General features: G+C 46.0%; 1 protein-coding gene across 2 annotated transcripts in view; it reads left to right on the top strand.

Annotated features, from left to right (window-relative positions):
• Positions 1-1,716: 1,716 nt before the first annotated feature.
• LOC100582484 (cytochrome b5) overlaps positions 1,717-24,961 on the top strand; it is a 38,818-nt gene continuing 15,573 nt past the window's right edge. Inside the window, exon 1 of one of the 2 annotated variants that reach the window (XM_030810268.1) lies at positions 1,717-1,985. In XM_030810268.1, the coding sequence (XP_030666128.1) occupies positions 1,857-1,985 (129 nt within the window). In that variant the 5' untranslated portion in view covers positions 1,717-1,856. The remainder of the gene's footprint in view (positions 1,986-24,961) is intronic. The other variant, XR_004029609.1, reaches the window with a different exon arrangement.

The following is a 24,961-nucleotide window of genomic DNA, read 5'->3' on the forward strand; positions in this document are numbered from 1 at the left end:
TGAGAACACAGGCTAAGGGAGAAAAAGGAGGAATGGAGGCTGGAAGGTTGCCCATAGTGAAGGAGGCAAGCCCAGAGAAAAGAGAGGGTAGAGACACCGGGGTGGGGGGCAGGGGTCGGTACTTGCCACCAAGGTGAAGGATCAAGGCAGGTGTCCCTGTGGTGATCAGACACCTCTGAAATGTGGGTGAATAATCACGCAGGCATCCCTGCAGTGATTAAACACCAAGGGAAGACTGTCTTCTCGAGTCCGTGACCAGTGCCTGAGTTTTGGGTTCACGGATAAAACACATCTCCTCTGTCTCTACCAGAAAAGGAAAGGAACTGAAATTAAGGGAAGGGATAGATTGAAGGATGGCACCAAAATTGAAAGGAGAAAGAGGTTGAGGGATAGTGAGAGAGGTTGGAGAAGAGCGTAAAAAGAAGCTGCTTACCCAATTTAAAATTGGTGAGATGTTCCTGGGGCTGGTTGGTCTGAGGACCCGAGGTGGTAGGTGGATCTTTCTCACAGAGCACAGAGCAGGAGGACAGGTGATTGTCTTATCAGTTAAGGCAGGAACCAGCCATTTTCACTTCTTTCGTGATTCTTCAGTTGCTTCAGGCCATCTGGATGTATATGTGCAGGCTTGGACTCAGAGGCCTGACGTGCGTGTGTTTTGTGTTTTTCTGGATAGGCATGCATTCCTATGGAGGAGGTAAGCAGGGGGAAGGGAGCTCCCATTCATCAGACACCTAGTATGTGTAGGAACCTTCTGCGTCCCTGGAAGGATGGATGACCCCACATGTGAAACCTCTCGTGTGATTCTTTTCGGAATTAACTACCATTGCTGAAAAGGGCCTAAATAAAATATCAAATTTTAACATGCTGGAATTTTTCACTTTTTTTTCTCCTTCAAACATTTGTAGCTCTTCGTATGTGGTATTTCCCCTGTGTCAGAAGGGAAAGAGGGTGCCCTTTGGGGAGGTTCTCTTCCAGACTCCTAGAAGAGAATCTGATTTACCTTAAATGCACAAACAAGGCCTTGCCATGTCACTGGCCAACCGCAGACAAACTACTTCAGTCACAGAAATAATTTGGACACTTTTGCTTTTTAAGGAAAAGATGATTTCCCTGGATTTTTTTCCTGTGAGGACGAGGCATTCCAAAACCCCAGCGGGGTCACGCACAGTTCGCCAACTTTATTTTTTGTGGGGGCAGCGCATTTGCTTCCCGAACTGAGTTGCAAAACCATTTTCTAGCGCGCACGGGGCTTTCATCTCTTAGATGCATGCGAAGGGCTTCCCGAGATGCCCCCTTTATGGACTTGGCCATCGCTACTTTTGTTACAAATTAACGTCTGGGACTCGAACTGCTGCCAATAGAAAACTCCCGAGATTCGCTGCCTAGGTCGCCGCCCTCACAAGACTGGACTCTGCACAGGCCATCCATGCCCGTTGGTGCACCTCGCTCTCTTGCACGCTTAACCCGCAGGGACGCCCCCGACCTCCCACCTCCGCCCTAGCCACAGTGCGTCCCGCCCTTCTGCGCAGACTCCGTGGAGTCCTGTCCAGCCCTCCCCGCGCTGCCGCAGCCGAGAGATTGTGAAGGGCACCTCCAACAGCCAATTAACACCCGCACACTGGGCGGGACCACGCTTGGTCACGCGGTGGGGGTCGACCGAAGGCGGGGACTTTTGAGTGACAAGGATGATGGCCAACCGTCGGAGGTCCTTCTACTGCGTCCCGCCCCTGAGCCGGCGCCCAGCCCCCAGTGGGGTGTCCGGAGTGGGGAATGTCCCGGGTGGAGCTGACTGAGTCGCGCGCTCTGCTCCACCCGACGGGGCTGTGTGTGCTGGGCCTGGCTCGCGGCGAACCGAGATGGCAGAGCAGTCGGACGAGGCCGTGAAGTACTACACCCTAGAGGAGATTCAGAAGCACAACCACAGCAAGAGCACCTGGCTGATCCTGCACCACAAGGTGTACGATTTGACCAAATTTCTGGAAGAGGTGAGTTGGGGATAAGCGGGTTGGGGCGCAGGGAGCGTGGGCCGGGTTTGGGGGTTCACTGGGATGACCTGTCTTTCGCGGCCTCGAGTCCGCATACATACGCCTGGGCGCGCCCCCACCGAGTTCGCTCACTTGCGCGTGTACGCCTGGGCGCGCTTCCGAGTCCGCACACCTGCGCGTGCACGCCTGGGCGCCCCCCGACCGCCCGAAGCCCGCACACCTGCGCGCGCACACCTGGGAGCGCTCCCCGAGTCCGCACGCCTGCTAGTGTACACCTGGGAGCTCTCCTCGAGTCCGCACACCTGCGCGTGCTCACCTGCGCGTGCATACCTGGGAGCGCTCCCTGAGTCCGCACACCTGCGCGTGTACACCTGGGGGCGCTCCCCGAATCCGCACACCTGCGCGTGCACACCTGGGAGCGCCCGGGCGCGGCGGCATCCTCGCTACGTGGGCCGGGGGCGCACTAGGCAGGAGCTGGCAGTCGGGCCCTGCGGCGGTGCTGGAGCAGCCTTCCGGGGAGAGCGCGCGGCTATGCGGGGGATTTAAATGATCCCTTTCTCCCTTGAGTGTGAATAGAAGGGTGTCCTTCCAGGACCGGCGGCATCCCCGGAGTGGCAGGCTGGAGACCACCCACCCCGAGAGCCGCGGATCCCGCCGGAGGGACCCCGAGTGCGGAGGTCGGGTGTGGTCCGGGCCTGCGCTTCCCGTGGCATCCACTGGCCGACTTTGCGGTCCACACCCACTCGCGTTCGCGTTCACCTGGCAGAGGCCTGGTGTTAATTAACCTTTTGCAGTCACGCCTTGGCAACCAGGTGCCGTGCTTGACTCCTGAGACCGCGGTGTGTGGCTCGAGCAAGAATACAGAAAGAGGCCAGGCAGAGCAGCGGACGTTTTGCTGTGGGACTCGCCCCTAACAGCTTTGGAAGGTGTAATAGGAAACGTTGGTTAACTTGAAGACATTCCTTTGATAAGATTCTTTGCATTCGATTATAATTTTGGCCGCACACGCTAAGGGGCGCTTTTGGTGATTGTCTTAGATCCTCTGGAAGTGTTTTACCACTTTTGGGGAGTCTCAATCATAAATCGTAACGCACGCTCACGCCCCTCTCCCAATAATGAGGAGGTTTAGTGATGGGAATTTTTTACATAGTCGGGGAGCAGGGAGACAAAAATAGATGCCTGGTCTGGGCCGGATCACAGTTTACATCAGAGGACTTTGGTTTTGCAGAAAATGTTAAAATCAAAAGGCCTGTTTTAAAAAATGAGGCTGGGCCAAGCACGGTAGCTAACATATGTAATCCCAGCACTTTGGGAGGCTGAGGCGGGTGGATCACTTGAGTCTAGGAGTTCGAGACCAGCTTGACCAACATGGCGAAACCCCATCTCTAACCAAAATACCAAAATTAGCCATGCCTGGCGGCGCACGCCTTTAGTCCCAGCTACTTGGGAAGCTGAGACAGGAGAATCCCTTGAACCTGGGAGGCAGAGGTTGCAGTGAGCCGAAATCACACCACTTTACTCCAGCCTGGGGGACAGAGTGAGACTCTGTCTCTAAATGAATAAATAAAATTAAATAATAAGGCTGGAGTTGATGTTTATTGGTAAGGTATTTCACTCTGGAGCAGTGTCCGAAGATAAAGTCGTGTTACCATTTAGTAAGGAGGGGTTTATATTAGGGAATCAGAGCTGACCTGCCCTCTCCCTCCTGCCCGGCTGCAGATCTTGTCATATAACATCAATTCTCATTAACTCTAAATGTGGAATTTTAAGATACAGTGTGTGCTTTGTCTGTTTGTGTTTATAAAAAAAAGTAGCATAAGAAAATATTAGGATATTTTATATTATGAAGCATTTTCTTCTTTTCTTTTGTTTTCTCCTAAAGTGAGTTTTTTCAACCCTGACACTGTTGACATTTTGGGCCAGCCGATCTTTGTTGTGGCGTCTGTCCTGGGCATTGTAGGATGTTGAGCCACCTCCCTGAGTTCTACCCACTAGATGACCTATACCACCACCTCCCCTATTTTTTTTTTTTTTTTTTTGAGACAGAGTTTTGCTCTTGTGGCCCAGGCTGGAGTGCAATGGTGTGATCTCGGCTCACTGCAGCCTCTGCCTCCTGGGTTCAACCAATTCTCCTGCCTCAGCCTCCCAAGTAGCTGGGATTACAGGTGTACACCACCACGCCCAGCTAATTTTTGTATTTTTAGTAGAGACAGGGTTTCACCGTGTTGGCCAAGTTGGTCTTGAACTGCTGACCTCAGGTGATCCACCCACCTTGGCCTCCCAAAGTGCTGGGATTACAGGCGTGAGCCACTGCTCCCAGCCCTACCTCCCCTATTTATAGCAACCCAAAGTGTCTCCAGATATTGCCAGAGGTCCCCTAGGGCACATAATCTCTCCAACTTGAGAATTACTAAGGTTACTGTGCATGACTTTAGGGGTAGATTTTCAGAGACGATAATAAGGAAGTGAAGATTATTGTTAAAATGTACTGAAAACTATTTACTTTCACATTTCATTCCTGTGAGTCAGGAAAGGAGGGATTGTGCAAAAATTTTCTGAGAAAAACTGAGAGATGAGAGCAAGCTCTTGAGTGGGTAAATTAGCTGAAAACAAATTTCTTTATTTTTTCTCACTCAAAGTTTTTGTGGAGAATGCATCTCAAATAAAATGAACAAGAGGGTGGCTGACCCCGGGAAGGGCTAGGAGGATGGTGTGAGTGAGGAGGCTGGGGTCTGGGAGAAACACAAGGAGTTTGGTTTTGGTCCTGTTGACTTTAAGGGGTTGGAGGGATCTTCAGGCATCGGGAGAACTGCATGCGTTTCTGCCTCCACTGTCTGCCAACATGTGGTTCTGGGAACAAGCAAGGCCACTTAGCCTTTCACTGGATTGTGTCTGCCCTCTGGGCGCCTCCCGATTCGACCTTTTATGGACGTGTTTTTCCATTTGCCGTCTTTATTATTTGCTTTGACTTTCTGTGACCATCTCTCGCTTATTGCATGTCCTGGTCATTGGCTTCCCAGCCTCCGGTAAAGCCTTTGGGAGCCTCTCTCTGGGTTCTATCTGAGATTCTAGCCAGGATTCCTTGCAGGTGACATCCTGTCCTCCTGGGGTTACATCTCAAATAAGCTCGCTCGCTCAGAGCTCTTCAGCACACTGCCCTGCCAGGTAGTTTTTTATGAGGCTAGTCTGTTTGTCTCAAACCTACTTTTAAAACAGGAATCAGTGCAGAATGTCTCTCTCTCTTCCCCGCTTGCCCGGTCCTCTTTCCTGTCTTCTATTGTTGAAAGGCTCCAGAATTTCATGAAGCCTTTGTGTGTTAACTAAAAAATATTTTATCTCACCTAAGTTACCTAAATATGAAAGATTTATCTTCCCCTTCTAACTCTCAAATGAACTTTCAGTCATTATGGGCTAGACCTTTGTTTACTGTGAGATCCCCCATCCGTATGGACAAAATTTCTCATGGCTGAGTATTTCCCCTTCTTTCAGAATGTCCTAGATTTATGTGCATGTCCGTGTTCATGTTGAGAAGGTGTGTGGTGAGATGGTGGAGGGATCCTGCTCTGCTGGCAGGTACGAGCCAAGAACGCAGGTTGAAGCTCACAGGTGCAGCGTGTGCTCCGACCTCCTGAACTAATGGCCTCTAAAGCTGTTTTTGTTGTTTAGGAGGAGGGGTAGAAACCTAAGAGGGAAGACTGGCTTATTATTAATGGCAGTCTACATAGCAGCAGGTGCTTAGTTACTGTCTGAAACTTAAAAGATTTTGAGCTTTATTGCCTACATATTTTGAACTAGATTTTTTTTTCAATCCTGAGTTCTAGTTTTTGAGTTTATATTTGTGAAATTGAGTCTTTGCTTGATCATAGAACTTTAAGGGACAGTTCTTTGAAATGAAAACTTAGGCATTTAGGGCCAGGGGGAGAAATGTTTGCATTTCCCTTTCTGTGATTTGGGCAGCAGCTATTCAGTTTTTAAAAGATATGCAGAAGGGAGAGAGAAAGGTATCCTGTAATTAACAACAGTTCCATTGGCTGTTGCTTTTGATTCAAGTTAGTGGGTGTTTGATTTGTGAAATAGATATTGTCCCGGAAAATTTTATAAAGCAGAATGTCTTTTTGTGAAGTTGTCTCTTCTCCCTTTACATCATAAAAATGGAAACTTGTTTCTGTAGAACATTTTCTAGTGTTCCTGGGATTCTGATAGTCTTGGACCTGAGCCTTAAATGTTCTTTACAGCATTCTGCCTCATAGAAGCTATTGGCTCCTGACTCACTTTGATTTTTGGAGTCTTAAGAGTGTCCTTTCTAGCAGGTTTTGTTGTAGGGACTTGCTCTTTGTTATTTTCTGTTGAACATGGCTGCCTATGTTGCGTAGACCAGTGGTTCCAAGGCTTGGGGATCGAGGAAGAGAGTATGGGGGTTGAAATTCATTGCCCTTAATTTTGAAAAACATAGAACACATATCTTTACCCTTGTTAAAGCTACCATATTTAGGGCTAAAATACTAAATGCCTTTGCTTTTTGCAAGAAAATTTGATAGTATTCTGAATCTCATGCTACTAAAAGGCTGCAGTTGGCAAATATGCCTTTGATGCATGTAAAATGGGAACATTATTATTATTTAATATATACCGTTAGGTAAATAACCCTTAGAAATTACAGAGTCTGTAGAAGGGAAATATAAAGTTACTGTTGGTAGTGTTGGCGGCTTAGGCATCTTGGGTAAAGTGGTAGCAAAACCACATCTTAGAAGGCCACCTGGGGAATGTGAACCCGTGAGTCTTTTGTATATTTCTACATATATCTCTATATTTTTTGGTAACCTGTTGCTACTTTCGAAAAGACATTCCAAGAGGCAACTTTGTTTTGAAACAGTAAAGAAAACAGTAAAGAAACAGCAAATTAACTTTTGCTTTTGGATTATCTTAAAGGTTGATGAAAATTGTAAATAAGGAAGGGAAAACACATGCAAGCCAGCTTTGGTCAATCAATAAATAACATGCACAATTCTACTGAATGTGAATGTCTGGTATTCTGAAAAGTCCTCCTGGTGAAGATGGCTGATAAGTGCCTTTGTAGTTGAGTGGAGTCTGAACAACCCTGTCCCGCTGGGCATTCATGGGAAAGCATTGGGCTGGGGTTAGGAAAACTAGACCTGGTCTTAGACCTATCATGGAGGTGACCTTGGGCAAGTCAGGTATTTCTTTCAGTCACTTTCCTTGTTCTGAAGTGGGGAATATTCTGTCACTGGCATCTGCATTGGGAGAAATGATATGTGTGAGAACACTGGAAAAAATATGTAAAGAGAAGGCATTTAAGTGACTATATTTTGATTGAATTAAAATTTTAAAATAAATTGTTTTTATGTGGAAGGTCTATTTAGGAGGAACATGTCTCAGGAATTATAGTGTTAACTAGTAAACAAAATGACTCAAAATACAAATATTCACTTGAAATATAATTGTTCAGGAATGTGTGCTTTGCATGATTGGAAATCATCCCATTTCGGGAGGTTTTAAACGTACGACTTTATTGTGTAAGGGGAAAATAATACATGATCATGTTAAGGAAGTGGACAGTGTGGAAGACTGCAAAGAAGAAACTCAAAGCTACCTGGAGCTCTGCTCCCCGAAGGTGGCCAGCTTGAGCAGTTTGCACACTCGCTACTACAACACGTTGCTCGTGGATGTGCTTTACATCCATGGAAATGTGCTCTGCGTGCTGCTCTGTAATCTCCCTTTTTCTCCACTAAACTAGGTGTTGAGGGACCAGTCCTGAATTTCAGTAACTCCTGTTTCCAGGCTGCCTCCTTATCGTATAGAGGGATCCTAATGTACGGAATCCTCTTTCCTTCCATGTTTTTAGGTTCCCACCTGCAATTACCTCCTTATGGTAGATCTTTGTAAGTGGGATTCTTGGGTGAAAGGATGTACACTTCTACTTTTTGTTGTTGTTGAGATGGGGTCTTGCTCTGTTGCCCAGGCCGTGGTGTGATCTCAGCTCACTGCAGCCTCGACCTCCTGGGCTCAGGTGATCCTCCCTCTGGAATAGCTGGGACCACAGACATGAGCCACCATGCCCAGCTAATTTTTGTATTTTTTGTAGAGATGGAGTCTCTTGTTGCCCAGGCTGGTCTCGAACTCCTAGGCTCAAGTGATCTGCCCCCTTTGGCCTCCCAAAGTGCTGGGATTACAGGCGTGAGCCACTCTAAATTTTGATGGATGTTACCAGAGCCCTGGGGTGGCACACCAGTGTGTGCATTTCTCGGTTCTTAGGAGTGGAGGAACTTGGTTGCGCCTCATTCACCTCCCTTCCTGAATTATTTGGCTGTGTACTTCTGTTAAAAAGGGAAATGTATGGAATAATTTTTTATCCCCTTTAGCTCATAAATTCTCTTAAAAGTGCAGCTGTGGCAAGTAATACCTTGTCTATTCTATGAAAGAATTTCATTGTCTGAAGGCTCAAAGCATCAGAAAGGTGACCGGAGGCAGCAGCTGACTACATGGGAGGCTGAGTAGCGGGCTCAGAGCCATTTTTGGAGTCTCAAGAGTGTCCTGTCTAGCAGGTTTTGTTGTAGGGACTTGCTCTTTGTTATTTTGCATTGAACATGGCTGCCTACATTGCATAGACTAGTGCTTTCCAAGGCTTGGGGATAGAGAAAGAGAGTATGGATGTTGAAATTCATTGCCCTTAATTCTGAAAAACAGAACAGTTTAATCAAGTGTGCTTTCTTCCCTATTACCCTTGGACCTAGTTTTCTTGGGAACATAGTCTTGAGTGTATATAGTAACTGGGTATCTGTGCCTTTTACTGAGTTCCAACATGGGGACTGGGAGGGTGAGCTGAAGATTGGGTGGGGACAACTCAGTTCTTGCTGTTGAATAGAATCTGGCCTGTGCTGCCTGTTGGCTTAGAGCTGACGTCTCTGTGGATGATGGCAAGAAGTTACTTTCTTACATCCATAGAATTCTGTCTTTAGCAGGCCCATGACAAAATGATGGCATCTGAACCAGCACTGATGCTGAGGAGGCTCTAGAGGGGGCGAGGGATAAGGGTGTGGACTTAAGGGAAGGGGTGGGGTGATTAACAGCCTCTAGGCTCAGTTAAGGGTCCTCTCTGCCTGGCTGGTGGACACGGGAGCCTGTTTGAAATGGAATCACTTGAACTCTTCTGTAGTTGAGGGCCTCGGGAGTGTCAGTTTGTAGCTTGTTTCTTTCACTGCCTGCTATTGTTTGTTCTTGGCAGACCTATTCATCAAGCTTTGTGCAGCTGTGTCCAGAATTATCCAGGTCACAAAATACATCCAGACTTCTTTCCCTTGTCTGCCTCAGAAAGTGTTAAGTAAATGCCATTCATTAATCGTCCCCAAGTAAATGCTATTCTTTAATCCTCCCCTTCCCAACAGCCCCTAGTGAGCTAATAAGAAAAGTGATAGCAGTGGACATTGGCTGAATGTTTATGAACATTCAGTATGTGCTAGGGAGTATGCCAAGTGCTTTTTGCACATAAAACCTTATTTGCGTTTGTGCTTTTAATCTCTTTTTTTTTTTTTTTTGAGACGGAGTTTCACTCTTGTTGCCCAGGCTGGAGTGCAATGGTGCAATCTCGGCTCACTGAAACCTTCCACCTCCCAGGTTCAAGTGATTCTCTTGCCTCAGCCTCCCAAGTAGCTGGGATTACAGGCATGCACCACCGTGCTGACTAATTTTGTATTTTCAGTAGAGATGAGGTTTCACCCTGTTGGTCAGGTTGGTCTCAAACTCCTGACCTCAGGTGATCCACTCACCTCGGCCTCCCAAAGTGCTAAGATTACAGGTGTGAGCCACTGCACCCAGCCTGTGCTTTTAATCTTCAGAACAACCCTATGGGGTCAGTGGTGATGGTGTCCTCCCTTTCAAAGGTAAGACAGTGTGTCTTAGGGAGATTTTGCAACTTGCTCAGCAAGTCCCACAGATGATAAGGAGCAAAGCCAGGGTTTCAATCCAGGCTGCAGGCACTGCGGCCCAGTGTCTTCAGTGCTGAGTCTGCTGCTGAAGCTTGAGACCCAAGGAGTATTGAAGAGAACCTAGTGTAGCTTTAAAAACAAAAGTCCATCCCACTGATACAGAGTTGCTGTCATTTGCTGGAGACCCCAATCACTGGAGGAACCAGGGAGAAAGCAAAGGGAATTTGTGATGCAAAGATCTGAACAACGCCAAAACCCTTGGAAGGTTAATGGGCAAAAATATGCCTTTCTTTCCATCTGTTGTCAGTTTACTGTGTTGCCTTCTAGGAGGTGAAGGAAACAGCCGTTCTTGTTTCTTGTAGAGGAATTTTTAAATAGAGGGAGTCGGGGTGGAGTCTTTATGGCCTCAGTTTGTTCATGACCCAGATGCTGCTCTCACCTGGCAGGGGCTGAATCATCGGTGTGGTTTTGGTTTGGAAAGAGATCGTTTACGCGTGTGGTGGGTATGTGTGAGGAGGCATGTGTTGTTTGGTAAAAGGCCTCTTAAACGACTGCCCTGGGAAGGATTGTTTAAATGGAAATCCGAGGAGGTTCCTGCTCTGATAAATCCCTCAGTGGGTCCAGCTCATCTCTCACCCTCCCCTTCCACGTCCGTATCCCCTCTGCATCTGCCACGTGGTTGGTTGCAGGGTGGTTAGAACATCTTTCTCCTCTAAGCTGAGAGCAGATGCCCTGGCGTGGCCTCTCTTGTATCTTTGCCACCTCTCATGGTGGCCACTGGGCAGTCAGTTCTCAGGATTTCATTGGTTCCATCAAATGGGTGGTGGTTTTATGAGTTTTCAGCTTGAGTAATAAATGCTATTTATTGCATTAAAAAGTGTGATTTCTAGAAGAAGCACACAAAAAGACTTCATTTTTTGGAAACAGATTGGCATTTCTCTCTTCCGTTCCTTTCAATGGCCTCCTACTGCATTTAGAATAAAATCGTATCTCTTTGCCCTGGTTTGGAAAGCTCTGAGTGATCCGGCCCTTACCTACCTCCCCCACCTCAGCAAATAACACTGTGTCCTCCCTGCTAATGCCCACACCTAATCACATTGACCCTTTCTCTCTGTTTCTCAAACAAGCCAAACTTGTTTTTGCCTTAAAACCTTTGCCCTGGTTTCCCCTGTGTCAGCCTTGGCCCTGTTCAGGTCTCAGCATGGTGTCCCATCCCGTTTTGCGCCTCTGCTAGCAGTGAGACCCTCCCGGCTGTGATATGCTGCCTATCTGCTGCTTTCTCCACGCGATGAGGGCTCCTGCCTGCCTGGCTGCTGTGCACCTGACCCATGTCCAGTGCCAGGAAGTCACTCTTCCGGGGATGGAGGAAGAGAGCCTGGGGGAGGAACAGACACGAGCCCCTGCTCTGTGACTATCTTATTTTACCCCCTTTTTCCACACACGGCACGTACTAGTGTGATCTCTTTTTACTCTGTAGGCCTTGGCCTGGGATTTTGTCCCTGAGGATTGCGCAGTTAGAAACTAGTGGGACTCTATTGTGAAAGTCTGGATTGTGACATAGTCTCAGAGCATGGAACACAAGAATGGCATCGAGGGAGGCTCCCAGGCAGTCAGTAGAAAGGAAGAGGAGAATTAAAGGTGAGGGGAGCACTTTGGTCTGCATTTTCCAGTCTCTTCCTGCCCAGAGACCGGGCCTCCACCTATGCCTGAGATCCTGTTCCCCTTCGCACTCACAGATGGTCCCTAAGCCACCCTGTTCCCCAGTGTAAACCAGGCCCCTCTGGGCTGCACCCCGCTGGGTTATTCTCATCAGTGTTCCTGCTGTTTTTCCTCCTTTCCTGCAAAACACACACACACACACACACACACCCTCACCCTCCTCTCCTGCAAAAACACACATACTCCCTTCTCCCCTGAAACACACACACACACACACACACCCTCCTCTCCAGCAAAAACACACATACTCCCTTCTTCCCTGAAACACACACACACACGTGCGCGTGCACACACGTGCACACACACACGCACACACACACACAGCCTCCCTTGACTCTCCTGCCCCCTCCAGGATTTCCTCATTTTTCTGCTCCCCTGAATAGTAGAACCCTCTGAAAGGGTTGTTAAGCCTGGTCTCCAATCCACCTCCTCCATTCCCTTTTAAACCACACCCGTTCACCACAACTTCTCTTGCCAAGGTCTCCCAGGGTGCCTTGTGTCAGCTCTCCGTTCTCCAACACAGTGGCTCAGCAGACTCTGACATAGACGCTCACCCTCCTGGGTTGCCATCCTCTCCTGGTTCCCTCCTCCCTCCACCTCCTGTCTCCTTTTCCCACTTCTCTTCTGTCTGACCTCCTTATTGGAGCGCCCCCCTGGGGCCTGGGCTTTTCCCCTTTGGCAGGCTCACACAGTAGCATGGCTTTAATGTGCTAATGAATCCTGGATTGTCACATCCTGGCCAGAAAGACCTCTGTCCTGAACTGGCTCTTGTATCCCTGAGGCTACATCACAGTTAGATGTCCAGTAGGCATCTCACCCTAACGTGGGAAACACACCTGCTCCCTCTGCATGTCCCCATCTCAGCAGATGGCAGTTCCATTCTCCCAGCTGCTCAGGCCAAAAGCCTGGGGGTCATACTCCTTTCTTCTCTTGCTCTCATACCCACATCCAGTCCACCAGGACATTCTGTGGGCTTAACTTTCATAATGTCAGAATCTCACCAATTTTTTACTATCTCTACAGCTGTTCCTCGGGTTGGAGCCTCCGTCTTCTCTCGCCTAGTCCCCTCCTGCCCCCGACAGCGTATTCTCACCATAATACAGTGACATTTTAAAGTCAGATTGGGTCAGCCCATATACTCTGTTTAAACCCTTCAAGGGCTGATTACACTGCCCAATTTTAAGACTTAGGATATGGCTGCAGTTGTCAGGAAAGTGTAGTTCTGACAGAGGGACACATACATATGTCCTCGTAGCAGAATAGAGAGGCCAGAGATAGACTCACACAAAGATTTCCACCTCATTGTTGACAAAGATGGAAAAGCAATTCGATAGAGGAAGGATAGCCTTTTCAGCACATAATTCTGGAACAATTGGACATCAATAACCAAAAATATAAACCTTGACTTAAACCTCACACCTTATGCCAAAATTAACTCCGAATGGATCTTAGATATAAAAATAAAATGTAAAACTTTTTTTTTTTTTTTTGAGACAGGGTCTTACTCTGTCACTCAGGCTGGAGTGCAATGGCATGATCATGGTTCACTGCAGCCTCCACCACCTGGACTCAGGTGATTCTCCAACCTCAGCCTCTCAAGTAGCGAGGACTACAGGTGTGCACCACCACGCCCGGCTAATTTTCCTTTTTTTTTTTTTATTGGTAGAGACAGGGTTTTGCCATGTTGCCCAGCTGCCAGCTGGTCTCAAACTTCTGAGGTTCAAGTGTTCTACCTGCCTTGGCCTCCCAAAGTGCTGGGATTACAGGCATGAGCCACTGTACCTGGCCGACATGTAAAACTTTTTAAAGTGACTTAGGATTAGGCAAAGAATTCTTAGACATAGTAGAAATGTGGTCCATTTTCAGTTCTTTGCACTGGAAGGTTATTCCCCCCAAATAACATATGGTTCCCTGCCTCACCTCCTTTGAGTACTCACTCACTGTCACCTCAACGAGGCGTATCCTGACCACCGTATTTAAGCCTGGATATTACCCCAGTCCCCTGCACTCCTCAGCCCAGTTATGCTGCTGAGTTTTTCCCCTGTAGCATGTATCACCTTGTAACATACGGTATAATTTACTCATTTATTAGTTTTTGCTTCTCTGTGTCCTTCCACTAGAAATGTATGCTCTGTGAATGCAGGACTTTTTCTCTTGTATTCACTGATAAATCCAGTTCTTAGAACAATGCTGGCGCATAGAAAGGACTAAATAATTATTTATTGATTGAATAAGAATTAAAAGTTTATAAAATACTAGAAAGCTGATGTGGAATGGCTGTTGGGTGACATTGAATAATTTTCTGATTATTTATTTCTCCTCTGTCTCACCTGCATATTTCAACTGAGTTTATTTTGATTAAACATGAAAGAGAGGCCTAGTTATGTGGTATTGAGAGAAAAAAAAGAGAGAGATGGGCACATGCCACTGTCAATCCTGCTTTCTTTCCACCTCTGGGCTCAGCGTAGGCTATTCTATTATCTCTTCTTTTGTTTTTATTCATTATTTATTATTTATTTTTGAGACGGAGTCTCACTCTGTCACCCAGGCTGGAGTGCAGTGGCACGATCTCGGCTCACTGCAACCTCTGCCTCCCGAGTTCAAGCAGTTCTCCCTGCCTCAGCCTCCTGAGTAGCTGGGATTACAGGTGACTGACACCATGCCCGGCTAATTTTTGTATTTTTTAGTAGAGACGGCGTTTTGCCTTGTTGGCCAGGCTGATCTCAAACTCCTGACCTCAGGTGATCTGCCTGCCTTGGCCTCACAAAGTGCTGGGGTTATAGCGTGAACCACCGCGCCCGGCCTTGTCTCATCTTTTGGCCATTCCAGCTTAAGATAGATCATAGTTAGAGTAACAGTCTCTCTTAGGTCATCAATCATCTACCACTGGGCCCCCAGTTTTGGTGGCTCGCGTATTCCTCTGAGGACATTGGGTTGCATTGAGTTACAAAGCAGGAGGTAAGCTGTGGCAGCTCTGGGCCTGGCAGGACTGGTGCCACAGTGCCTTCCTGCTCTTGTCCCTCAGAAGCAGGCCTGTCCCTGGTCCTTCTCTGTATCCCAAGGTCGTCATGTCAGAATTCGTGGCTTATGTACTCTTCAGAGATTAGAGGAAGAGTTAGCACACCTGCTTTATTTTATCCAATTAGACAAGTGTAGTAATGGTAGAAGTTGAAATATTGGTCAGGGCATAGTGACCAAAATTTGGTTCCCAGTATGTTTTAGACCAAACATTTACTAATTCAGTTCTAAAAGTAATTAAGAAGAATTTTGTTTCTCTTTTTCAAGAAGAGGAAATTCTAACAGCATTCTGCAGGATGATTGCCGGCTCACAGGCTGTGTATAAGACCTGTCTTCCCTTAGCCTAACTAACCTTTAAGAACCATCTCATGTAGAAATGTCTATTATTTTTATCATAGGATGTTTCTATGAATGTGTGCCATTTGGGTCTGTGGTTCAGTAGAATCCAGCCAGTTGATTAAATCCAGAGAAAACTTTTGAAGATGAAGGAGATGTGGTGAGAAGGGGGTCCCTTGGGTTTGGTGCTGGAATTGGCCTTCAGCAATTTACAAAGGCCAGGAACTGTGCCAGGGACTATACACAGTCTCTGTGGCAATATAAAATGGGGATGGGGAAGAAGGGAAAGTGAATTGATCTTTCTCGAACATCTCTTACTTGCCAAGGAGTCTATTAATTAATTCACTTAATCTTGCAGATGGGTAGCTGCTAGATAGACTGTGCCTGAGGGACTCAGGAATCATCTGAACTTAGACCCCTGTTAGCAGATCTCAGGAAAGTGGCTCTCCTCTCAGTACACACAGTGGTCAGGAGACCTGGTGTGGAGTCAGGCGGCCTGCGTTCAATTCCCAGGGCCTCCCCTAACTGGCTCCGTCACCTCTGTTTGTAAAGTGGGGATGGTAATGGTAATGCCTGCCTCTTGGGCTTCTGAGCTTTGGAAGGGTCCACACAAGTGCTCAGAACACTTCCCTATACACAGTGAGCATTTGTTAAATGTTACCCACTGATATTCATCATTATTTGTCACTAGACTTTTTCCCTGGCTGCTAGAGTGGAAAGGAGAGAAATTGAAGGCATTTGTTGAGGCTGTGAAATGCGGAGATCTTCGGCAGAAACTCCAGGTGCTCTCTTCCGGTCTGGGCTTTCTGGGTTAATTTCTCACTGGAGACCCAAGCCCTCACCTGAGCCATATAAAGTTACCCCTGTATCCTCCATGACACCATTGTGTTCTGCCTCAGGGCCTCTATGTGTCTATGTCCTGGGCTTGGGATGCCTCCCCTTGCTCACCTGGTGAGCTCCTGCTGAACTGTTCACACAGAGTCTAAGTGTTGCCTCCTGAGTGACCCCTCCTGGGCCCTTTCTCTGCCTCACACTCCTGAGAGAGTTAATCCCGCCATCTTTTGTGCCATGACTCCTGCACCTGATGCTCGCCACATTTAGCTATTTGTTTACATGTCAGTTTCCTTACTAGACTCTAACTTCTTGAGGGTGGGGCCATGACTTTGCCATTTTGCTAGCAACAGAGCATGGCTTGGCATTCATCAGATGTTTGAATGAGTTTGTGGGTCCCATAGGCAAGCTGGGTGACTGCCAGAGGGGCCTCTTTAGTTTCATGCCATGACCTTCAAGGTGAAATGGGAAGTAATTCCAACAAGGCTTGTGGGGATTCAGCGAGAGGGTGGATATGAAGCTGCGAGTTGTGCCCCATGCAGATGCTGGCCCCTCCACAGAGTCCACAGTGGAGCAGGACAGAAGTCTGATTAACTCAAACCAACTTTGAGGCCATCATCCTTTCCCATCTTAGAAAAACAGCATCCAGAAATGATGGGAAACGTTTGGTCAGGGCGTCTTGTTATCTTATTCTAAATCTTGCATCAATTGTTCATTCTCCAAACTCTTTTGAATTGTTTCCATTTTTGGCTTAACTATTGCAGATAAGCTCTTTAAATAAGGTTGTTTTTGCCTAGTCGTTGTTTATGGACAATCTCTGTACTCCACCTTTTTTGGTAGTGTTAAGCATTTGGAATGAAAGATCCTGTTTAAAACTCCAGAATGGATGGACTTTAGTCACTTAGCATTGCATTTAGGTGAAAAGGGTTTTTTGTCATGGTTGTCTTTCTGAACATCTCTTACTTGGCAACGAGTCTACTAATTAATTCTATGACTTAATCCTGCAGATGGGTAGCTGCCAGATAGACTGTGCCTGAGGGACACAGGAGTCATCTGGACTTAGACCCCTCTTAGCAGATCTCAGGAAAGTGGCTCTCCTCTCAGTACATACAGTGGTTAGGAGACCTGGTGTGGAGTCAAGTGGCCTGGGTTCATTCCCCTGGGTTCAGTTCATTTTTGCTTGGTTATGCAAACCCTCTGAAGGCATGACTTTAACTGCTGCAGATTGTCATATTGTAGTGTTGTTTTGCATATGCTTTTGACTGTTTAATAGGGACAACCTTATAGTCAGGTGGAACCCTGACAGAAGGGTGTGTGTGTGTGTGTGTGTGTGTGTGTGTGTGTGTGTTCTGAATATTTTGTACTTGGTAAGGCCCAGAAATGCAGGGCAGATGACAAAATTTCTTGAGGTTTAGAAGTCTGTGAAATTTTCTCCCAAATTCTCAAAAGGGAAATTTATGAAGAAACTTTATTTTTAAGACATCTTTTTATATTTAAAGATACTTTGTTCAGAAATGTAAAAATAGTCATTTTATTTGCATGTTCAGAAAGGTGGGGGGAACTGAACTCTCAAAGTCAGAAAGCAGGGTTCCCGCCCCAGCTCCCTCGTGAACTATCAGTGTGGTACTGGGCTTCATTCCTCAGCGTCCCATTTTCTCTGTCTGAAAATTTAGGATGTCGAGTCTCTGAAGATCCTTTGCACCTCTAAGCCTCTGGGATTTTTCACCTTCACCCCACCGTTTTGAGTCAAGATCTCCAGCTCAGTTGCCTGGTTTTTATGCCGGGCTCACAGAGGAGGTGGAGGATAGTGGGCTGTGCAGGAAGCTGAGGGACTTAAGTATTAAGGCTAGTGATGGGTTGAGAGGGAAAGATGGGGTTGGAGAAGCCTCCGGGCTGGGTCACGTCCTGGTGCCACGCTGGTGTTGGCGTATCTGGTCTGCGCACCACCGGGTCCTCCCCTGCCACCCTGATCTGTGGCGATGGCTCCTCCAGCATGTTCTTCAAGCCTCTCCTTTTCAGCTTCTTCATCTTTATTTATCTGCTCTATTGATCCACATCCTAACTATTCTAAAGGGGCTGAGGTTATTTTTTAATAGCTCCTGCTTTTCCAGACTCTGCTGTGTTCAGGCAACAATTCGGATGCCCCTTCATGTTCCTCTTGTTGCTTGGTGCATGTCCAACCCTGATTGGTAGGAAGCATCTCGAGGCTCAGGACTGTGTATTTGTGAGTTTCAGATGCTTCTGCATGTTTACACAGGTTGCTTTTCTTGACTAAATGATTGATGTAGTAAGAAAGATGTTAGAGATATTTCCCAGCTCGGGAGGATTAGGCTCAGGAGATCCTCTAATAACTGGCTTAAGCAGGGCAGTATATTTGCCCCAAAGAAGTGATCTTTGCCACCAGAGCTGTGTGATAGCTGCATCCCGCTCCCTTCTCGACCATTCCTGGGGACTGCTTCATCCTGGTGCTCAGAGGCGGTATCTCCACTCCAGGCAACAGGATGAAGGAAGACAGGGCACAGAGAATCCACCACTCCAGAAGGAAGACTTCTGGAAGGTTCTTCCATTCCATGAGCCAGAGTTTAACCACATGAGATATGTGGGTGCAAGGAGGCTGGGAAATACCTCTAACATCTTTCTTTGGCCATTCCCAGCTCAGAGTTTTAAGTATTAGGGAGGAAAGGAGAAACAGATGTTGGAGCAATGAACAATTCCGCCCCCCTCCCCCTCACCTGATTTGTTCAGCTAAGGGTACTTCCTGTGCTGCATAGGTGTTGACGCTCTCTTTGAGAAGTTCCAGAGGCATTTGATTTAACTGCAGAAATTCACCACCGTAGGTTTTTGAGGAGGGTACAAGAAATGGTCAAAACAATATTTGAGGATGAGATCCCAGCAGCAATATATGCAAGGGACAAAAGTGGGGTAAGGATTGGAGTGAGGAAGACCAGCTGGTGGCTGCAGCAGGAGGCCCTCCCTGGTTTCCTTTATAGGAATGGAAGGCTCTGCTGTCAAGTGAGCCAGACTGTTAACCTTTGACTTTGAGATTTTATCACTTGTTTCTCCAAGGCCACTAAAATGTAGCAAATTTAGGAGTTAAGGGCAACATTAAACAAAAATATTATTCTGTATCCAGCTTAGGACAATCTCATTTGACCTAGTTATTTGAGGAATATAGCTGGCAAAGATAATTCCAAAAATATAGTTAATACCCATTTTTACTTTCTGGGTAGAGTATCTAAGGAACTATAAAATGACCCTAGAAACAACAGGAATGAAGAATGGGCCTGGTAATTGTTTTCACCCAGTGACCAGCTTCTGAATAAGTAACAGTTATAGACTGCATATTTAAACCTAGAGTGACTGATTTTACCCACAGTATTTTCTTTCTCCTTACGATTATTGCCTTCACACTAAGAATTTTTTATTGAAATCATCTGTATCAAGTAGCATCAAATTTATTTTATCTTGCCAGTTTTTATAGATCCACTTTCAGTGTATACTCTTAAGTGGAAAATAGAATTTTCTTGAAGTTTTAAAAATCCTTTATACTGTGGAATTTCTAATGATACATTTATTTAGCATTTCTCTTTGGCCTCATTCTAAAAAGAAGTAGAAACATCACTCGTTGTGTATATTTTCTCATATAAACTCATCCCAAGATCATGTCTTTATTGATTATACTTATTTTACAGCTGACTGTGACATATTCGCACTATTGGTGCTATTATAAATCACCTTCTGCTATTTTACTCTGCTATTCACTTTTTCCTGTATGCGAAATTGGACTCCTTATTTTCATTTCAGCCACATGTGCGCTCTCTCACTGTTACTTATTACTGAAGTAGGGAGCATTTGGGAACTGGAGAATGGTGTGCAAATGAAGAAGGCCTTCTAGGGACTGGCTGTGCCATGTGAACAGTCCTGGGCATGCCATTCATGGAGCATGCCAATATTGCCCAGAAGGTTTGGGTCAGCTTCTTTTTTGTGTGACCTTGGTGGAAACCACTGAGCTCCATGGCATTAAGTGGGCCACGTGTCTTCTCAGCGAGGTTCTTATGTAGGTATGAAGGAAGGAAGCCCGTTGTGATCCCCGGGGGAGCTGTGAGTGTAGAGCTGACCCTGAAAGCCTTGGCATCTCTCCTGCAGGAAGAATCCCAGGAGCAGGTGAATCTCACCTGCAATGAGCATTTTTCAGTTTAAAGCAAATCCTTACTGCTAGGGTATACTTAGAAAGAGGCAGGGCCGGGGCCATGGCTAGGCCAGCTTCATAGGTGATGAGCTCTATGTTGGCCATCAGCCTTAAGTGTGTTGATTTTTCACAGCAGGTCACTCAGCAGTGTTTATCTGAAAATACTGGCTTGGTGCTATTAATTAAGGATGAAATGAAAAGCTTGTTTCTGTGTGTTAGCATTGTCTAAAGGACTGTAAATAGTACTTAATTCATTATGGATATTTGGTGCCCAGTGAAGAATAATTTACCAAGTTTGTAAGAACAGTATTTTCTTCCTTTTTAAACTCTTTTATTTCTTAGGAAACCAGGGCTGTACTTCTTAGATCATTGAATAGTGCAGAGGTGCAGGAAGTGCCGTTTATTGGGATGACTGGTGTTGGGCAGAGGGGTGACCTTACTTACCCTCCAGTTGGTCACTCAGCACACAGGGGCTTCTTCCCTTGACTGTCTTCCTAGCTGAGATGACCTAGTCTTTCCTTGAAGTTATTGATACCATTCAGCTATCAGTTCATTTTCTGCCATATTTGCATTCCTTTCGTTTTTGTGTGTATGTATTTGGTGGACCGTTGACCTTGATAAATCCTCAGCTTTACAAGTACAATTACAACTGTGTTTCTCACATTACATGAAGTATAACTGAAAAGGTTAAGACCCCAGATTTTTAGTGATAGTAAAAACAAGGACTAAAGCCATAAAACACTCTTTTTTTTATTTTTTGGTTTTGTTTTTGAGATGGAGTCTCGCTTTTGTCGCCCAGGCTGGAGTGCAGTGGCGCGATCTCAGCTCACTGCAACCTCTGCCTCCCGGGTTCAAGCAATTCTCCTGCCTCAGCTTCCCAAGTAGCTGAGATTACAGGCGCCCACCACTACACCTGGCTAATATTTTTGTATTTTTAGTAGAGACGGGGTTTCACCATGTTGGCCAGGCTGGTCTTGAACTCCTGACCTCAGGTGATCTGCCCACCTCGGCCTCCCAAAGTACTGGGATTACAGGCGTGAGGCACTGTGCCCGGCCACCATAAAACTCCTAATTTATATTAAATTAGTGTAAATAAGAGAAACTCTGCTTGCAGGTGTTCTTTGCCTTGTCATTATCCAGATAGGAACTTCTTCACTTTACCTCTTGTTAGAAATACCAGAATTGTTAGAAATAGATAATTGGTACCATGAGGAAACGTCAGCGTGGAGACAAAAGATCTCTCAGCAAAGCAATCTTTACTTTCTGCAGAAAGGGCGCTCGACGGCAGATGGAACAATGGCGAGAGCACACCTGAACAAAGGAAAAGCAGACATATTTATCCCTTACACATTTGGGTCGTCCTTACTGCTGTGTCCTGCATCCATTGGCTAGAGCAGGACTTCACACTCTTAAACTGATACCCGATTTGCTAATAGCCTAAAACTTTCCTAGATACGTAAGTGCAAAGAAGAACAAAGAAGTTGCTTAGGAAAGGTTTAAGGAAGCAATAACAATTCCAAATGAGAAAGGGGCATAGGCTGTGAGCTGGAACATGTCTGTGAGCATGTCCAACAGTTACATAGGATAGGGCTTAACAAAGAGTTATTAGCACAAAGCAAGGAGGCTTGAAGAAAGTTAGTCTTTAAAATAATCTATTATTTCTAACACTTATTATTTATTCTTTAACAAGAAGGGGAGCTTTAAAGAGGAAACTTTTTACTTTCTACGTCTCTTTATGCCTTAGGGTTGGCAAGATGGTGAAACAGGTCAGGCTTGATCCTAAAACCTGCCACAGAGTCTTAGGAGACTCATTTGGTCCTTGGCCATCTTCAGCTTTTATGTTGGCCTCTCCTTGCATGAGTCAGTTGACAGCAGCGTATTCTGCCAGAGTAGTTCAGTTTGTGGCAAACTCTTGTTCTATAGTTTGCACACAAGGTAACTACAGTTAATGTATTGTGTAGTTGAAGATTGCTGGGAAAATTCATCTTAAGTGATCTCACCACACACCACACACACACACACACACACACACACACACACACACACATGATGTGATGGATATGGTGATTAGCTTGATTGAATCATTTCACAATGTATATGTATATCAAAGCATCATACTGTATTCCTTACATATATACAATTTTTATTTCTTAAGTATACCTTGATAAATCTGGGGGAACATTTTTAAAAATTAAAAAAGATAAGGTGAGAATCATCAAACTGCACTGTGGGATGAAGTCTGGAGAGTCAGAGAGGTACCCGTGGTAGCTATGGGGCTCGTTCATTCCTCCCCTCAGGGAAAGTCACTCAAATCCACACTTCAGTGATATCTCAGCTACTGCGAGTTTAGGACCCATTGGGTCGTCTGTAGACAGTCAGAAGTATGAGGCTGTCTCGGGGAAGGCCAGAAGTCTCTTCTGTGCTATTTCTTTGTCCTCAAATGAGCTGCGTACTTCTTCAAGATTGGATCGCGTTGATTTTTCATGTACTTTTTTCTGTCCCACACAACGCCTTGCATATAGTAGACGGTAAAATATTTTGATGACTGAGTCAGACAGCAGTTAAGTACGAAATCATATGATTTGAATGGGAAGAACTGTTAGAGCTCAGGAAAAGTAAAGTGCTATGAACTGGAGGAGTTGGAATGAGAGGGAAAGTTCCCATCAGCCACTGAACTGGTTATATATAATAGTTACAAAACCAGTGTGTAAGAATGATCTGTGCTTATCTCATTTATTTATCTAATGAATAATTATGGGTATTGAACTAAGAGTTAGAGAAACAGTGAAGAACAAGACAGATCCATGAATCTTAGAAACAAATTGATATGAAATGTCGCTGTCACTAGATGTGCTCCAGGGAGTAGCTCTGGGACTTCCCTTGATACCAAACACCGAAGGTGCTCAAGTCCCTGATACAGAAGGATGTAGTATTTGCATATAAGCTATACGCATCCTCCTGAATATTTTAAATCTAGATTACTTATAATACCTAATGTAATGTAATGTTAGATAAGCAGTTATACTGTACAGTTTAGAAAATATTGACAAGAAAAAAACCCTGTTCATGTTCAGTACTGAAGCAGTTTTTTTTCCTGGATATTTTCCATCCATGGTTGGTTGAATCTATGGGTAAGGAACCCATGGATGTGAGAGCTGACAATAATTGTAGGTAGTGACAAGTACTGAGAGGGAAATACAGCAGTAAAGGATAAAGGCAATAGTGTGGGGACACAGGCAGGCTGCTTTAATTAATTATTTAACTTAATGAATGATGGGGTCTTGCTCTGTTGCCTAGGCTGGAGTGCAATGATGCAGTCATAGCTCACTGCAACCTTGAACTTCTTGCCTCAAGCAATCCTCCCACATTGGTCTCCCAAAGTGTTGGGATTACAGGCGTGAGCCACCACACTCAGGCAGGCTGCTTTAGATGCGGAAATCAGGGGAGGGCTCTGGGGTGTCGACGTTTGAGCAGAGCATAAGTGAGGTGATGGATGGAATCTTGTAAAGGTCTGGGACACCAGCATTCCAAGCAGAAGGCAGATGTTGGGTTCTGAGATGGGGACCGAGTGTAGCCAGCTTGAGGGCCTGCCAGAGGCCGTGTGGCCATGCCCATGAGCAAGGACCTTGTAGGACATGGCAAATACTGGATGTTTGTTAACAGCAGTGGGAACCTGTTACCTTAGAATATCACTAAAGGCATCTGTGTCATCTCTGAAACTCCCCTACTTTATCTTCTACCTCTGTATCACCATTACTGCCACCCCTTTAGACTACGCCAGCATGATCCTTTCCCAGGGTACCATAATCAGCTTCTAAAAGTCTTCATGGCATGGCGATCTCGGGGAAACTGATGCTAGGGAGGATGGGAGACCAGCTCAGTGACAATTGCTGTTGTCCCTGGGTGGTAGCAGGGGAAGTGGTGAGAGGTGGTTAGATTCTCAGTCTGTTTTGAAGGTTGCCAACTGGATTGGCTGATGGAATAGATGAAGAAAGAAAGAGGAACAAAGCTTGACTCCTAGGCTTTTGGCTGCAGCAACTGGGTGTGTGGTGGCAGCATTTCCCGTGAATGAAAGACTGGAAGGAGTGTATTTTGGGGGGGAAAGTGAGACATGCCGTTTGGTCCTGTTATGCTGGGGTGTGCGTTAGCTATGGAGTGGAAGTGCTGAGTAGCTGCTGTGTGTGGGAGGGACCTGGGGCTCTTCCACTGCTTTCCTTGGCTGACAGATGATACTCTAAGTGGGGAGACTTGATAAGATCCTCAGGAGAGCCAACGCAGATGGAGGAAGGGTGAGGGCCAGGGACTGAGCCCCAGGGTGCTCCTGTGTTTAGACACGTAGACGATCAAGAGACTGTGGTGGCCGAGAAGGTTGGAAGAACACGAGCAGAGCCTGTTCCCCTGGAAGTCAAATAAAGAAGGCAATTCAAGGAGAAGAGAACCACTGTGCAAAATTCTGCTGTGAACTTTTATGTGTGAACTGTATAAAGCCATGGAGTGACAGGAGCTGGGAGCCGACATTATTGTTTACAATGCAGGGGTGTACTGTGTCTTCCTGAAAGTCACTTAGTATTGGGTAGGGGTGTGGCAGTTAATGTCTTCTGAATTTAGACTGTGCCGATCTTCAATCTTTTAAAGCACATTTCCTGTTTATTTTCCCATAGCTAACCTTTATAGATGCAAAAAACAAAAGCCATTTCCAGTTATTGTATTGGTATTCCCTGGATTATACTGGGGATTCTCATATGCTGTCGAGAACAAGGTATATTTGGGTAACTTACAAAGTGGAGATTTCACAAAAGCATGTGGGAGGCATTAGGAGCTACAAGATATGTGGGCACGATGAGTGAGTTCCAGTAAGTGGTTTAGCCCTAAACCTGGTCTCTCTGCCTGACACCTGTTCTCAGCATTTGGCCCCATCTTCCATTCAGTTGTGCAAACCG

The sequence above is a fragment of the Nomascus leucogenys genome, chromosome 4, assembly GCF_006542625.1.
Source record: "Nomascus leucogenys isolate Asia chromosome 4, Asia_NLE_v1, whole genome shotgun sequence".
Lineage (NCBI taxonomy): Eukaryota > Metazoa > Chordata > Mammalia > Primates > Hylobatidae > Nomascus > Nomascus leucogenys.